At 44.2% G+C, this 18,387-nt stretch overlaps 1 protein-coding gene across 1 annotated transcript in view; it reads left to right on the top strand.

The window, feature by feature from the left end:
- The window catches only part of ADGRE3 (adhesion G protein-coupled receptor E3), a 63,114-nt gene extending 62,062 nt beyond the window's left edge, over nucleotides 1-1,052 (top strand). Inside the window, exon 16 of the mRNA XM_052642724.1 lies at nucleotides 990-1,052. Within this exon, the coding sequence (XP_052498684.1) occupies nucleotides 990-1,052 (63 nt within the window). The remainder of the gene's footprint in view (nucleotides 1-989) is intronic.
- Nucleotides 1,053-18,387: the final 17,335 nt, after the last annotated feature.

Raw genomic sequence — 18,387 nt, forward strand, 5'->3', positions numbered from 1 at the left:
AGCCCACCCCAGATGTTCTACATAATTATAGAGGAGGAGTGCATCTAATAATGGGACCTTCCCGGGAGAGGAAATGGTCCTGTTAGAAAGAGAACCTCTCTAGGTTGGTTTTGTTTGTTCTTCCATTGAGCTAACTCAGGATCGATGGCATCAAGGAATGCGCTCCAAGTACCACCTGAGACTTCTCTCCACAGTTGTCCCCTAACTGATCTCCTTTAGAAATGAGAAGACATACTTGTAAGAAGGTATGTCACTAGACAGGCTCCAAAGATTCTAATCCATAAAAATTCTCCCAATCTCATTTGGCTTTATGTCTGCCATGTACATGCCTACCACATCTGCTAACCAAAAAGCCTTAGAATGTGTTACTTTTAAGCTAACCAAAGTTGAGAAATTTCTGAAACACTGTTTCTACATTTCTTGAGAAAATATGGAATTTTCTTCAGCAGTGGAAATATCGAGGTCACTGAAGAAACAGTGACCTCCAAATTCCTTCTTGGAGGAAGGGAAGGGGAATTCATTCTAAATCTTTCCAAAAGGACCAAGAAGAAACTGGAACCAGAAAAAAGTGTTAGGGCAGGCATGTCAAATGATCAGAAATTTTCTTTTTGGAAAAAATTTTTATAAATATTAAGCTTACAGAGAATAGAGCCAATCTAGTCATAAGAAAAAATATTAAGCTTAATATTCTCAATAAGAGTAAAATTGTTATAGGTGCTAACCACTGGCTGTGACCTTTGAAATGTTTCCCAGATAACCCAAAAGAATTCCCAAAGCTGCCAGCACTCCAACTACTAGTTTCCCACAGTGAATAAGGAAACGTTGTGATTATTATTATTATTGCTTAACACTGTGGAAATTGAATGAGTGTATCTTTAAAAAGGAAAGAATACATGATATATTTATATATTATATATTTATGATATATTTAAGGAATACAATTGCTTTAATTAGAAGAATTTCTGAAGTTTTTCCTTTTTTATGCACAGAGTAAAAAGCTAACAAAACCTTTGTCCTTTATGGACAAACTTGATCTTGGGTTAACTTTCTAGCTCTGCTCCCCACAAACTTGATAACATTGGAAGGTCGGTTGTATAACCAGGGAATACTGCTTATGGGAAAAGCCATGCTCGAGGACAAGAAATTGCAAATGAACAATAAATACCAGGAGGGAAGGCATAGCTTTGGACTTCCTGTAATAACTGAGTCAGGAACTCCTATCTTCGTGGGCAGCTGTAAGGAGATATTTGTTCCTCTGTGGAGCCTGAAACTTCTAAACCAAGCTACAACTTGTAGGGGACAAAGAGAATATTTATTGAGTTCTATAATATGTTCAACAGTATGGTAAGCAGGGAATATACAAAATGCAACAATACCAACACAGTAGCTGCCTTCAAGGCAAAGTCTAGCTTTTCTTTATGGACAAAAAAACCAACATCCCAGGGGCTGAAATTCTAGAGTGGGATACTATATCCACACTTTTTTCCAAAAAAAGAATTCTTCATCCTGTGAGGAGAATTTGGGGGAGAATGGATACATGTATGTGTGTGGCTGAGTCTCTTCACTGTTCTCTGGAAACTATTACAACATTTTTAATTGGCTATACCCCAATACAAAATGAAAAGTTAAAATTAAAAAAAAAAAAAAACAGTACGTGAATCTGGGTAAAAGATTTTAAAAAAGAATTCTTCACCCTGGGTTTTTGAGAAGTCCTCCCATTATAATCTAAAAAAGCACAAAATGCTAGGATTTCAAGCCATCCTTGCCTGCTGAATGGAGCTTTCTGGCTCTAACCCACTCCAACTGATCCTGTCTGTTTTGTTGCTCATTTCTTTGTTTTTTATCCTGACACCTAGCTTTAATCTAAACATCTTTGTGGTGGGATGTTTTCTAGGTCAAGTGAAAAGAAAATACTAAAACTAGAACATTCAGCTCTACATGTCATGTATGTGGATCTGGTTGGCATCATGAAGAATGAAGGTGCAAACAAGGAGAATCATTATACATGTCATTCCTGGAGAGGAAAAGTTTAACCTTTACTTCCTGAAGTGTTTGTTCTGCATAATGGGATCTCAATAAATGTGCATTCAATTGGATTTCTCTTCACTATTGTGTTTTCAATCAATGCTTATTTCTGGATACCCAAATCATGACCATTGCAAATACTCCAAGGAATTTTGTGAATGAGGGAGCCATTTTCAAGGCCTTTTTCTCAAGTTCTTTCTCTCATCCTAAACGTGCTTTTTAAACTCAAGCCATCAGCTTCTTCTGAACCATCACCTTCACCTCCTTTCTTATCCAGGCTAAATCTCATGATCACCCAAGTCGAATGATTCTCCCCCATACTTTCAACACCTTTGCTTCCTCATTCTGATTCCGTACTTAGTTTTGCTGTTCAGTCCCCAAGTGGTATCTGACTCTTTGCAACCCCATGGACTGCAGCACTCCAGGCTCCTCTGTCCTCCACTGTCTCCTGGAGTTTGCTCAAAGTCATGTCCATTGAGTTGGTGATGCTATTGAACCATCTCATTCTCTGTCACCCACTTCTCCATTTGTCTTCAATCTTTCCCAGCACCAGGGTCTTTTCCAATGAGTCAGCTCTTCACATCAAGCGGCCAAAGTATTTGAGCTTCATCATCAGTCCTTACAATGAATATCCAGGGTTGATTTCTTTTAGGATTGACTGGTTTGATCTCCATGTAGTCGAAGAGACTCCCATGAGTTTTCTCTAGCACCATAGTTTGAAAGCATCAATTTTTCAGTGCTCAGCTTTCTTTATGGTCCAACTCTCATATCCATACATGACTACTGGGAAAACCGTAGCTTTGACTATATGTACCTTTGTCGGTAAAGTGAAGTCTCTGATTTTTAACACACTGTCTAAAGAATGTTCAAACCACCAGACAATTGCACTCACTTCCCATGATAGTAAAGTTATGGTCAGAATCCTTCAAGCTGGGTCTCAGCAGTAGATGAACCAAGAACTTTCAGATATACAAGCTGGGTTTAGAAAAGGCAGAGTAACCAAATTACCAACATTCACTGGATCATAGAGAAAGCAAGGGAATTCCAGAAAAACATCTACCTCTGTGTCATTGACTACACAAAATCCTTTGACTGTGTGAATCATAACAAACTGTGGAAAACTGTCAAAGAGATGGGAATACCAGACCATCTTACCTGTCTCCTGAGAAACCTGTATGCTGGTCAAGAAGCAACAGTTAGAATCTTATATGGGACAACTGACTGGTTCAAAATTGAGAAAGGAGTATGACAAGGCTGTACACTGTCATCTTGTTTATTTAAACTTATACAAGGAACACATCATGCAAAATGCTAGGCTGGATGAGCTACGAGCTGGAATCAAGATTGCCAGGAGAAACAGCAATAACCTTAGATATGCAGATGATACCATACTTACGGCAGAAAGCAAAGAGGAAGTAAAGAGCCTCTTGATGAGGATGAAAAAGGAGAGTGAGAAAGCCGACTTAAAACTCAATATTAAAAACTTAGATCAGAGCATCCTGTCCTATCACTTCATGGCAAATAGAAGGGGAAAATGTGGAAGCAGTGACAGATTTCCTCTTTTGGAGGCTCTAAAATCACTGCAGATAGTGACTGCAGCCTTGAAATTATAAAGCTATGACAAACCTAGACTGTGCTAAAAAGCAAAGACTTCACTTTACCGACAAAGGTCCACATAGTCAAGGCTATGGTCTTTCCAGTAGTCATGTACAGATGTGAGAGTTGGACCATAAAGAAGGCAGAGTACTAAATAATTGATGTTTTCAAACTGTGGTGCTGGAGAAAACTATTGAGAGCTCCTTGGACAGCAAGATCAAACCTGTCGATCTAAAAGGAAATCAACCCTGAATACTTGTTGGAAGGACTGTTGCTGAAGCTGAAACTCTAATACTTTGGCCACCTGATGCGAACAGTCAACTCATTGTAAAAGACCCTGATGCTGGGAAAGATTGAAGGCAGGAGGAGAAGAGAGCAACAGAGGATGAGATGGTTGGATGGTATCACCGATTCACTGGACATGAACTTGGACAAACTCTGGGAGATAGTGAGGGACAGGGAGGCCTGGTGTGCTGCAGTCCATGGGGTCACAAAGAGTTGGATACGACTTGGCAACTAAACAACAACTAGTTTTGTCATAGCTTTCCTTCCAAGGAGCAAACATCTTTTAATTTCATGGGTGCAGTCACCATCTGCAGTGATTTTGGAGTCCAAGAAAATAAAATCTGTCACTTCTGCCACTTTTTCTCCTTCTATTTGCCATGAAGTAATGGGACCAGATGCTATGATCTTAGTTTTTTCAATGTTGAGTTTCAAGTCAGCTTTTTCACTCTCCTCTTTCACCCTCATCAAGAGACTATTTTCTCTTCACTTTCTGCCATAAGGATGGTGTCATCTGTATCCAGGACTGATCCAATCATAGCAGGCACTGTGGATTATCTACTCAGCAGTCATTGCCACCATTACATGTTCCTTTTTAACAGAACCTTGATTATTTTAATATTTAGGGCAGCAACATACCTGGTCCCAAGGGTCAGTACAGATTGATCTCAGCCAAGTGATTCTCAACTGGAGATGATTTATCCCCACCATTAGCGACATATGGGAATGTCTGGAGACATTTTTGATTGCAGTAACTTGGGCAAGGGGGGATGCTACTGGCATCTAAGCAATAGATGTCAGGGATGCTGCTAAACAGCTGCTAGACAGCACTCACATACACAGCAGAGTCATCCATCCCTAAATATTAGTAGTGATGAGGTTGAGAAACCCTGGTATAAACTAGCCATAGTGGTCTCCTTCCCGTTTGCTAGAAATTGGCTTAGGATAGATATTTGGACGAGTTCTAGCCACTGAAATGTAAGCGACACCTGCTGGAACATACTTTTTCTCCTTGATAAAAAACAAAGACAAATTCAAGGAGAGCTTGCCAATTACTCCCTAGTTTTAGCTGCTATCATATAATAATATGATGCTTACAAAGGAGATAGCATGGAAATACTAAGGATGAAAGAGTGAAAAGTCAGAATTAAGCTGGGCTTTATGATGTTGTTAGGTTATGACTGTAACCAACCCTTGAACTTTTCCATATGTAAGACAAATGAACTCCTTTTGTTAAGCCACTTTGGGTCAGGTAATCTGTTACTTGTAGCCTAAAGCATTTTTCCTTATGAACCAACCGTGTTTCTTCTCCACTCTCCGTCAAAGCAGTGAGATCCCAGAATCATTCATCTAGGAGCCATTACAAATGTGTGCTTTCTGATCTAAACAAGACCTCCCAGGCTACCTGGAACTCACTCTTCCTATCCCTAGCCAACTTCCCCATGTGGGGAGTTCCAGTTTCTCAGTTCTTTCTTCAATCTGCATCCCCTTTCTCTATATATGGTAGAAGACCTCGTTTCCTGCTTCTCAGAGAAAATAAACACCAGCTGATGAAAACACCCTCAGCCTTCTGACATCTCTTACAGATATACCTACGTCCATACTCATCTTTGATTCCTTCCCCCATTGATGCTCATCGTCTCCTCTCTTCTTCCACAATGGCAGAGGGGTCCCTCCTCTTGTTTAAAACTAACCTCCCCCTCTGTGCTTTGGACCTTGTCCCCCTCATGCCTCTTTGGGAACCTTTCTCCACCGATTGTCTCCCCTCTGTCCTGAGTCTTTCACCTTCCTCACCTTCCTCGGGTGAGGAAAGATGCTCTTTGCTCACGCTAAAGATTGATGTGCAAACTTTTGCTAGATTTTTCAGGCTAGATCCAGTGACAGATAGATGATAGAATCGTGCTTGTGCTAAGTCACTTCAGTCGTGTCTGACTCTTTGCAACCCTATGGACTGTAGCCCGCCAGGCTCCTCTGTCCATGGGATTTTCTAGACAAGAATACCGGAGTGGGTTGCCCTGCCCGCTTCCAGGGGATTTTCTCAACCCAGGGAAGAGACCCCTGTCTCTTATGTCTCCTGCGTTGCAAGTGGGTTCTTTACCACTGAGCCACTGGGGGAGCCCAGATGATAGCATAGACAGACGTGGATCCGTTTGTGTGATGTACATATAAAGGGTTATATGTGTACATCTCTTTAGAAACGCAAAGACTTTCTCTAGCTCACCAGCCATATAAAAACAGGTTGTGGGAAGGATTTGACAGCCCCATCCCAAGCTATGGGCTTCCCTAGTGGCTCAGACAGTAAAGAATCAGCCTGAAATGCAGGAGACCTGGGTTCAATCCCTGAGTCGGAAAGATCCCTGGAGAAGGGCTGCTGCAACTAAGTCGTTTTAGTCATGCCCAACTCTTAGTGACCCCATGGACTGCAGCATACCAGGCTCCTCCGTCCATGGGATTTTCCAGGCAAGAGTACTGGAGTGGGGTGCCATTGCCTTCTCCAATGCATGAAAGTAAAAAGTGAAAGTGAAGTCACTCAGTCATGCCCAACTCTTAGTGACCTGATGGACTGCAGCCTACCAGGCTCCTCCGTCCATGGCATTCTCCAGGCATGAGTACTGAAATTGGTTGCCATTCCCTTCTCCAGCAGAGAAGGCAATGCCACCCCACTCCAGTACTCTTGCCTGGAAAATCCCATGGACAGAGGCTACAGTCCATGAGGTCACAAAGAATCAGACATGACTGAGAGATTAATGTTTTCACTTTCACACTTTCCCAGGCTATAGCTTACTGGACCCCATGATAAAGAGAGAAAGATGGCAGATTGTAGGAAAATGGCCACCTGCACTTGTCTCAGTTCCCCTTCATGCTCCACCTTAATATATCTGCCTCTTTGAACCCAAAATCTGCTGGGACCCATAGCAGATGGGTGGGCATGAGAGAGATATCTCAGGGGGAAGCCCCAAAGGGAAATCTGGGTTTGAAATGTCTCCCCCCATGCACCAGGTGGAAAGATTCAAGATAAACTGAAGAGAACTCTAGGTGAAAATTAGACATAGTTCATCCTATGAAGAGTTTGACTCTTAGGCGCCATGAACCTCCTGGATAAGGTCAGCATCATTCGTGTGTGTGTGTGTGTGTGTGTGTGTGTGTGTGTGTGATCATTCCATGTGTGTGTATCACTGATCCATCTGGATCCCAAGAACTTCAAGAGGAGCTCTGCTCCTGAATCTAGAAGAAAGCAAGGAGACTGGGGAGCATGGAGGTGCCTCTGCACACCTGTCTAGTACACACAGGGACCCCCTTGGGTGAAGAATCCATCTTCTTTTGTCACTTGGGAAACTGTCACCACTCAGAGTTCTCAATTCCCAAATCTGAGTCCCTAAGAAAAATGACAGCCCTTGAAAAGACTCAACAGGTGGAAAGAGTATGGTCAACATAATAGTCACCCAGCAAAATTGAGCTGCTGGAGTAGACAAACAACAACATTAAAAAATAATAATAGGGCTTCCCTAGTAGTTCAGTGGTAAAGAATCCTCCTGCTAATTAGGGAGACACAGGTTTGATCCCTGACCCAGGAGGCCCACGTGCCACAGAGCAACTAAGCCCGAGCACCACAACTCCTGAGCCTGTGCCCTAGAGCCTAGGCCCACACTCCACAGCAGGAGAAGCCTCTGCAATGGAAGCCCACGCACCACAACTAGAGAAAAGTCTGAGCAGCACCAAAGACCCAGCACAGGCAAAAAATAAAATGTGTAACTGAATCAAACTATTTTTTTTTAAAGAAGGTTAAAAAAGAAGAATGCAAAGAGATTCAAGTTCAGCACCAAATGTTCTATGGAAATAAATAGAATTAAAAAAAAGAGTAATTTTACTGGATGAATCAAAGAAGATGATCATTGTTAAGAGACAAATTAATGAGTTAAAAGACCATGTGGAAGAAGCATCCCAAAAAAAAAAAAAAAAAAAAAGGCAGAACAAAATGCAAAAGATGAAAACCATGAGGGGAAAAAATCAGCCTTGAAGACCCAGGAGATCTGCTATGGGAATAATTGGGAGAAGGAGTTGGAAGAGTATGGGGCACCCATGTTCAGGTCTCTTCTACCGCAGAAGTTCTCCCTGCTACAATACATTCTAGTCCTCTTCGTAGCCAAAATTCTAGAAAAACTGTTTACACACTGCTGTCCCCACTTCCTCCTACCCCCTCACTGCTCAGCCCACTGTAGTCGGATTTCTGTTTCCAACACATCCAAGAATGGCTCAGTGTCCCAAATGCTCCCTCAGTACCAAGTCCACTGACTGCTTCTCAATTTTTCTAATTTGACCTTTGGGTCACATTTCACTCTGTTCACCCTCATTTCTACTTTTTTTTTTTTTGACAACCAAAATTTTTAGGGGTTTTTTCCAGCTTTATTGAGATTTAATTAACAAATAACATTTGTATATATTTAAGATGTACAATATGATGATTTATCTATATATGCCTTATCCCCTTTCCTTCTTTTTTTTGTTTTTGCTTTTGTTTGTGGCTGTGCCGGATCGTTGTTGCTGCCCACAGGCTTTCTCTAGTTGTGACAAGTGTGGGCTACTCTCCCGTTGCGGTGCCTGGGCTTCTCATTTCAGTGGCTTCTCTTGGTGCAGAGCACAGGCTCTAGGTGCATGGGCTTCAGTAATTAGTTGTGCCTCTTGGCTCTGTGAGTATGGTTTCAGTGTGTCTGCCCTCTGATGCCCTCTTGCAACACCTACCATCTTACTTGGGTTTCTCTTACCTTGGGCGTGGGGTATCTCTTCACAGCTGCTCCAGCAAAGCACAGCCGCTGCTCCTTACCTTGGATGAGGGGTATCTCCTCCCGCCACCCTTCCTGACCTTCAACGTGGGATGGCTCCTCTAGGCCCTCCTGTGCCCGCACAGCCACCACTCCTTGGGCATGGAGTTGCTCCTCCCGGCCGCCATCCTGGCCTCGGACACGGGGTAGCTCCTCCCGGCCGTCGCCCCTGGCCTCGGACATAGGGTAGCTCTCAGCCATGCTTAGTGCACCGGCCCGCCGCTGTGGGGCCACCCAAGATGGGCGGGTCATGGTGGAGAGGTCTGACAGAATGTGGTCCACTGGAGAAGGGAATGGCAAACCACTTCAGTATTCTTGCCTTGAAAACCCCATGAACAGTATGAAAAGGCAAAATGGTAGGATACTGAAAGAGGTACTCCCCAGGTCAGTAGGTGCCCAATATGCTACTGGAAATCAGTGGAGAAATAACTCCAGAGAGAATGAAGGGATGGAGCCAAAGCTAAAACAATACCCAGCTGTGGATGTGACTGGTAATAGAAGCAAGGTCCAATGCTGTAAAGATCAATATTGCATAGGAACCTGGAATGTCAGGTCCATGAATCAAGGCAAATTGGAAGTGGTCAAACAGGAGATGGCAAGAGTGAATGTCGATATTCTAGGAATCAGCAAACTAAAATGGACTGGAATGGGTGAATTTAACTCAGATGACCATTATATCTACTACTGTGGGCAGGAATCCCTCAGAAGAAATGGAGTAGCCATCATGGTCAACAAGAGTCCGAAATGCAGTACTTGGATGCAATCTCAGAAATGACAGAATGATCTCTGTTCGTTTCCAAGGCAAACCATTCAGTATCACAGTTATCCAAGTCTATGCCCCAACCAGTAATGCTGAAGAAGCTGAAGTTGAATGGTTCTGTGAAGACCTACAAGACCTTTTAGAACTAACACCCTAAAAAGATGTCCTTTTCATTATAGGGGACTGGAATGCAAAAGAAAGAAGTCAAGAAACACCTGGAGTAACAGACAAATTTTGCCTTGGAATGCAGAATGAAGCAGGGCAAAGACTCATAGAGTTTTGCCAAGAAAATGCACTGGTCATAGCAAACACCCTCTTCCAACAACACAAGAGAAGACTCTACACATGGACATCGCCAGATGGTCAACACTGAAATCAGATTGATTATATTCTTTGCAGCAAAAGATGGAGAAGCTCTGTACAGTCAACAAAAACAAGACCAGGAGCTGACTGTGGATCAGATCATGAACTCCTTATTACCAAATTCAGACTGAAATTGAAGAAACCAGGGAAAACCGCTAGACCATTCAGGTATGACCTAAATCAAATCTCTTATGATTATACAGTGGAAGTGAGAAATAGATTTAAGGGCCTAGATCTGATAGATAGAGTGCCTGATGAACTATGGACGGAGGTTCATGACATTGTACAGGAGACAGGGATCAAGACCATCCCCATGGAAAAGAAATGCAAAAAAGCAAAATGGCTGTCTGGGGAAGCCTTACAAATAGCTGTGAAAAGAAGAGAAATGAAAAGCCAAGGAGAAAAGGAAAGATATAAGCACCTGAATGCAGAGTTCCAGAGAATAGCAAGAAGAGATAAGAAAGCCTTCTTCAGCGATCAATGCAAAGAAATAGAGGAAAAGAATAGAATGGGAAAGACTAGAGATCTCTTCAAGAAAATTAGAGATACCAAGGGAACATTTCATGCAAAGATGGGCTCAATAAAGGACAGAAATGGTCTGGACCTAACAGAAGCAGAAGATATTAAGAAGAGATAGCAAGAATACACAGAAGAAATGTACAAAAAAGATCTTCAGGACCTGGATAATCGCGATGGTGTGTTCACTCATCTAGAGCCAGATATCCTGGAATGTGAAGTCAAGTGGGCCTTAGAAAGCATCACTAGGAACAAAGCTAGTGGAAGTGATGAAATTCCAGTAGAGCCATTTCAAATTCTGAAAGATGATGCTGTGAAAATTCTGCACTCAATATGCCAGCAAATTTGGAAAACTCAGCAGTGGCCACAGGACTGGAAAAGGTCAGTTTTCATTCCAATCCCAAAGAAAGGCAATGCAAAAGAATGCTCAAACTACCGCACAATTGCACTCATCTCACATGCTAGTAAAGGAATGCTCAAAATTCTCCAAGCCAGGCTTCAGCAATAAGTGAACCATGAACTTCCTGATGTTCAAGCTGGTTTTAGAAAAGGCAGAGGAACCAGAGATCAAATTGCCAACATCTGCTGGATCATGGAAAAAGCAAGAGAGTTCCAGAAAAACATCTATTTCTGCTTTATTGACTATGCCAAAGCCTTTGACTGTGTGGATCACAATGAACTGTGGAAAATTCTGAAAGAGATGGGAATACCAGACCACCTGACCTGCCTCTTGAGAAATCTATATGCAGGTCAGGAAGCAACAGTTAAAACTGGACATGGAACAACAGACTGGTTCCAAATAGGAAAAGGAGTACATCAAGGCTGTATATTGTCACCCTGCTTATTTAACTTCTATGCAGAGTACATCATGAGAAACGCTGGACTGGAAGAAACACAAGCTGGAATCAAGATTGCCAGGAGAAACATCAATAACCTCAGATATGCAGATGACACCACCCTTATGGCAGAGGGTGAAGAGGAACTAAAAAGCCTTGATGAAAATTAAAGAGGAGAGTGAAAAAGTTGGCTTAAAGCTCAACATACAGAAAACGAAGATCATGGCATCTGATCCCATCACTTCACGGGAAATAGATGGGGAAATAGTGGAAAACAGTGTCAGACTGTATTTTGGGGGGCTCCAAAATCACTGCAGATGGTGACTGCAGCCATGAAATTAAAAGACGCTTACTCCTTGGAAGAAAAGTTATGACCAACCTAGATAGTATATTGAAAAGCAGAGACATTGCTTTGCCGACTAAGGTCCGTCTAGTCAAGGCTATGGTTTTTCCAGTAGTCATGTATGGATGTGAGAGTTGGACTGTGAAGAAGGCTGAGCGCCAAAGAATTGATGCTTTTGAACTGTGGTGTTGGAGAAGACTCTTGAGAGTCCCTTGGACTGCAAGGAGATCCAACCAGTCCATTCTGAAGGAGATCAACCATGGCATTTCTTTGGAAGGAATGATGCTAAAGCTGAAACTCCAGTACTTTGGCCACCTCATGCGAAGGGTTGACTCATTGGAAAAGACTTTGATGCTGGAAAGGATTGGGGACAAGAGGAGAAGGGGACGACAGAGGATGAGATGGCTGGATGGCATCACTGACTCGATGGACGCGAGTCTGAGTGAACTCCGGGAGTTGGTGATGGACAGGGAGGCCTGGCATGCTCGATTCATGGGGTCACAAAGAGTCAGACACGACTGAGCAACTGAACTGAACTGAACTGAACTGAACTTGGGCTCTAGAGCTTGGGCTCAGTAGTTGTGACACACCGATTTAGTTGCCCCTCAGCTTGTGGGATCCTAGTTCCCAGACCAGGGATCAAACCCGTGTCCCCTGCATTGGCAGGCAGATTCCCGACCACTGGACCACCAGGAAAGTCCCCCTTTCCCTTCTGGAAGCACTCTCTTCTCTTGGCTTCCCGAACACGACACTATCTTCCTATAATAGTAGTCAACCTATCCCAGCTTGCCCAGGACTTTGCCACCTCTGGCACAGAAAATTCTGTATCCCACAAAGCACTCAGTTCCAGGAAAACCAGAATCATGTTGCAAACTCATCTTTCTCCTTTTCCATGGTGTCTTAGTTTGGGCTCCCCCAAGAGAAAACTCTGAGACAAGGATTTCAGTGCCAGTAGTTTATTTTGGAGGTGATCCTGGGAAATGCCAGCAGGGGTGCAAAGAAGTGGATCAGGGGGGAAAAAGACAGCAGGTACAAGGTGGGAGCTTAATCCCAGCAGGGACCGCTGGGCAATAACTGGGACAAGCATCTCAGAGTCATCTCACCTGAGAGGTGAGGGAGCTGGGACATGTGTACACCAAGTTCAAGGTTTTGGTTGAGGGTTGTTCCAGGAAGCATTTTCCCCCTGACACTTCTCATCCGCCATCTGCCAAATAAGGAGGACTGCAGTGGCAGCTGCTGGCCATCGGAAGTCACTGAAAATGTGAGGACGAAGGATATAAGCTGGGCGTGACCGCATCTGCTACACACAGGATTCTATCCTTGGGGTTTCCCTGGCGGCTCAGTGGTAGAGAATCCCCCACTGATGCGGGAGATGCAGACTCCATCCCTGGTCCTCGAAGATCCCACAGGCCCTGGAGCAGCTAAGCCTGTGCTCTAGATCCAGGGAGCTGAAACTACTGCGCCCATGTGCCACAACTACTGAAGCCTGAGCCCCCTAAAATCCAGGCTCCACCACAAGAAAAGCACACGACAGTTAGAGAGTGACCCCCGCTCTCTGCAACTAGAGAAGAGCCCTCACAGCAACAAAGATCCAGCACAGCCAAATAAATAAATATCTAAATAAAAAAAATTTTAAGATTCTACCCTTGACCCAAGAGAAGTTCTTAGAATCTGGCAGAAGTTCACGAACCACCTAAATGTAAATGTGTTGCTTGCATGAGCATTTTTTCTTCCCCATCTCTAGTAACAATAACTACTTCTTTTCCATGATTTGAGCGGAAATCCTTGGAGTCATTCTTCAGCCTGCTCTTTCTCTCACACCGAGCATACAGTTCATCAGCCAATCCCACTAGCTGTATCTTCAGATGTAGAATTCTTCCTGCCTTTGCCATTAGCTCCCGGGTCCCCATCACCCCTCACCCGCATTATTGTAACAGCCCCAGGAGAGCCACAGAGGACCATCAGCAGAGCCAGAGCCCAGTTCCTTTTCTCCTACCCCAATCCAGGATTTCTGTTCTACCACATCACATTGTTCCTTTCCGAGAACTGCAGTCTGACGCAAGAGCTATAAGGTTAGAGTTTTCAGGGATAATTCAGGTTTGTAGATAGCCCTTTGAAAGGCAGCAGGTGCTATAGAAAAAAAAATCAACCATGCAAGGCACATCGCTTTGCCAACAAAGGTCCGTCTAGTCAAAGCTATGGTTTTTCCAGTGGTCATGTATGGATGTGAGAGTTGGACCATAAAGAAAGCTGAGCACTGAAAAATTGATGCTTTTGAACTATGGTGCTGGAGAAGACTCTTGAGAGTCTCTTCGACTACATGGAGATCAAATCAGTCAATCCTAAAAGAAATCAACCCTGGATATTCATTGGAAGGACTGACGCTGAAGCTGAAGCTCCAATACTTTGGCCACCTGATATGAAGATCTGGCTCATTGGAAAAGACCCTGATGCTAGGAAAGATTGAAGGCAGGAGGAGAAGGGGACACAGAGGATGAGATGGTTAGATGACATCACAGACTCAATGAACATGAATTTGATCAAACTCTGGGAGATAGTTGAAGGACAGAAAGCCTGGCATGCTGCAGTATACGGGGTTGTAAAGAGTCGGACATGACTGAGTAACTGAACAATGACAAGAACCACAGAGCCCTCTGCCCCTTATCCACTAAATGGCGATTGACAAGCCATGAGCCCCCTCTGAGCCTCAGTTTTCCCAGCTATAAAATAGGGTTGGTGATTATTGCAAACTCAAAGAACCATCATGAAGATTAAATGAAAGCTACTCCATCTATCTAGTGCACAAAATATGCTTGATAAATCATGGCTTTTTCATGGCTGGTTTGCATTTTTGTGTGGCAGAAACCGACACAATACTATGAAGCAATTTGTCTCCAGTTAAAACCTATGGCTTATTCATGTTGATGTTTGACAGAAAACAACAAAATTCTGTAAAGCAATTATCCTTCAATTTTAAAATAAACAATTTTTTTTTAATTGTGGCTTTTTTTAACCACCAACAACGCCCAACCTTTGGTCCCCTGGACCCAAAGTGTTAAAGAAGACCTCCTTCATGTTTTCCGCACCACCTCAGATTGGACAAGGGTGAGAGAGGCAGAAGGGAGATAGTTCCACTGTGGGCCACTCCCCCATAGTGTGACTCAGAAAAGTGACCACAGCCCCCTTGCTTCCCCATTTCTCAACACACATATTGGAAGAAACTGGAGCTTCCTCTTCTGAGATGGGCGAACTTCCCCTGACCCCAGGTAAACAGTTGCTTGGGCCAATGGTCCCCTGGGTGGAGAGCTCAGAACAGGATGCCCACCCACTCTGAAGTCTATGGGCTGTTGTTGTTCAGTTGCTAAGGTGTGTCTGACTCTTTACAACCCCATGGACTGCAGCACGCCCGGCTTCCCTGTCCTCCACTGTCTCCTGGAGTTCAAGTTCACGTCCACTGACTTGGTGATGCTATCTAACCATCTCATCCTCTGCCGCCCTCTTCTCCTTTTGTCTTCAGTCTTTCCGCACGTTGGAGTTTTTTCCAATGAGTCACTTCTCGTATCAGATGGCCAAAGTATTGGAGCTTCAGCTTCAGCAACAGTCCTTCCAATGAATATTCAGGGTTGATTTCCTTTAGGATTGACTGGTTTGATCTCCTTGCAGTCCAAAACTCTCAAGAGTCTTCTCCAGCACTACAGCTCAAAAGTATCAATTCTTTGGCACTCAGCCTTTTTAATGGTCCAACTCTAAGGGCTGCATAGAGAGTTAATTTCGATACTGATGAGCTAGGGGCAGGTGTGGAAATGGAAGAAGACAAGTTCAGAGGGAACAGGAAGTAAAGTGAATGCCGATCCCCCACCCACCACTTCCCCTGCTCAGACTCTGCTTGCCTTAATCACTTGCTCTGAGTCATAACAGGAACGATTGTGCTAATAACTCAGGGCACTTGTTGATCAATACATTGATTGGTTTAATCCCACCCTGATGCAGGGACTATCTGAAGAGATTGATGTATTGAGCTGTGCTCAGCTGGGGGTAGTACCAGCTCCCTGGGGGAGGGGGATTGATTGCCACAGTGACTAGGAGGGGCACCTCTGGAATTTAATGGGTGTTACAGGCTGAAATGGGTCACCCCAAATTCACTTGTTAAAGTCCCAACCCCCCGACATCTCAGAATGTTAAGACATTGGAGATAGTGTTCAAAGAGATAATCAAATTAAAAGAAGTCATCAGGGTGTGTTCTAACTGGGGTCCTTAAAGGAAGAAAAGATTATGACACAGAATTTATAAAGGGAAGACCTCCTGAAGACAGAGAAGACAGCCACAGACCAGCCATGGAGAGGGGGCTCACCAGAAACCAACCATGCCAACACCTTGATCTCAGACTTCCAGCCTCCACAACTGTGGAACTTCCCTAGTGGTCCAGTAGTTAAGAATCCACCTTCCAATGCAGGAGACTCAGGTTCACTCCCTGGTCAGGGAACTAAGATCCCACATGCCTCTGGGCTACTAAGTCTGACAGCAGCTACTGAGCCTGCACACTCTAGAGCTGGTACATTGCAACAAAAGAGATGCCCACATTCAGCAACGAAGACCCAGTGCAGCCAAAGATTTTTAAAAATAAAAATACATTTCTGTTGTTTAAGTCAGTTTATGACACTTTATTATGACAGTCCCAGCAAACTGACACAGTAGGCAAGGACCGCACAATGAATTGATATTTTGAAAAGATCTAACACTGCAAGAGAGCTTCCCTGGTGACTCAGTGGGGAAGAATCCACCTGCCAATGCAGAAGATTCGGGTTCAATCCCTGGATTGGGAAGATCCCCTGAAGAAGGAAACAGCAACCCGCTCCAGTATTCTTGCCTGGGAAATCCCATGGACAGAGGAGCCTGGCGGGCTACAGTCCATAGGATCACAGAGAGTCAGAGATGACTTAGCAACGAAACAACAACATTGTAAGAGTTAATGGAGACAGTAGCATGGAAACATATATATTACCGTATGTAAAATATGCCAGTGGGAATTTGCTGTATGATGCAGGAAACTCAAACCTGGTGCTCTGTGACAACAGAGGGGTGGGATGAAGTAGGAGGTGGGAGGGAGGGCCACGAGGGAGGGGATATATATATGCCTATGGCTGATTCATGTTGATACATGGCAGAAACCAACACAATATTGTAAAGCAATTATCCTTCAATTAAAAATAAATAATTTTTTTTAAAAAAGAGACAATAGTCCAAGAAGATCCATCCATAGTAAAATTAATTACTTCATCAAAGAGCTTCACAAACCACCTAAAGGCACAAGTGGGTAGGAAGATGTCTCCATTATTGTCCTGAGGATCTCACCAAGTCATGGCCTGGCCTGGGTGAGGAATTTTGACTTTCAGCTGGTCTGTCTTTCTAGAAGTTCCACAGTTCAAGTCTTGCCAGAAGTCTGATTCCACCAACTAGGTTGGGCAAATCTCACCCAGGACAAGGAAACAGCTGTATGTCAAGAATTATTGCCCCACCTGCTTCCCAGAGGGACATGGTAAACAAGTCCAGTACTCTTGCCTGGAGAATCCCATGGACAGGGGATTCTGGTGGGCTGCAGTCCATGGGGTTGCAGAGTCAGACACGACTGAGCATTGAGCATGGCATGGCTTCCCAGAAGTTGCTTCACATCAGGTAGGCAGCAAAGGGTCCGAGTCCCATCACATTATGATCATGGTCCAAAGAAGCCATAGTGCTTTCAGTCCCAGCTCAAATAATGTCAGATCTGGAGCTCCTAAAGTCCATATGGTTTCCTAAGAGCCATGACTGGGGACCTGGTGAGTTCCCTCCAGACCCCAGAACTGGGAGACCATTACTAAGACCTGGTGTCCCTCCTGCTCATCTACTCTGGACTGAGTTGTGTCCCACCAACCCCACCCCCTGCAAAAAAACTTCCATGTTAAATCCCAAACCCCAGTGTGATGCTATTAGGAGGTAGGGCCTTAGGAGTGATTAGGTCTTGGGGTGGAGCCTTCATGAAAGGGATTAGTGTCTTTATAAAAGGGACCTCAATATGATATGACAGCCCTTGTATGCGGAATCTAAGAAGAAATTATGCAAATGAACTTACAGAACAGGAAGAGACGCACAGACTTAGAGAGTGAACTTAAGGCGGCCCAGGGGAAGGACGCAGGGGAGGGATAGTCAGGGAGTTTGGGATGGACATGGATACTCTGCTCTATTTTAAATGGATAACCAACAAGGACCTACTGTAGAGCACAGGGGACTCTGCTCAATGTTATGTGGCAGCCTGGATGGGAGGGGAGTTTGGGGGAGAATGGATACAAGTATATGTATGGCTGAGTCCCTTCGCTGTTCACCTGAAACTATCACGTTGTTAATCGGCTATACCCCAATACAAAATTAAAAGTCTTTAAAAAATAAAAATGGACCCCAGAGAGTTCTCACCCCTCCCAGCATGTGAGGACACAGTGAGATGGCATCCATGAACCAGTAAGCAGGTCATCACTAAACACTATATCTCCCTGAGCCTTGATCCTGGGCTTGACAGCTTCCAAAACTTTGAGAGAAAAAAAAATGTCTGTTATGTATAAGCCATCCAGTGTACAATATTCTGTAACAGCAGCCTGAACAGACTAACACAGTGCAACAGAACAAGCCCCCAAGTCCTCACCCCAGAAATGATCTGACTCGCACCCCAGAGAACTTGCTGGGCTGCTGGTTCCCTCTTGGGCGCTGGCAGGTCCCACTGTTCACGTCAGATCCAGAAGGACGGGAGGTTCTCACCTCCAAGAGCCGAGGGGCATGGAGTACGGACGGGCCTCCACCCAGCCTCAACTCTGGGGT

This window comes from Budorcas taxicolor, chromosome 7, assembly GCF_023091745.1.
Source record: "Budorcas taxicolor isolate Tak-1 chromosome 7, Takin1.1, whole genome shotgun sequence".
Taxonomy (NCBI): Eukaryota; Metazoa; Chordata; class Mammalia; order Artiodactyla; family Bovidae; genus Budorcas; species Budorcas taxicolor.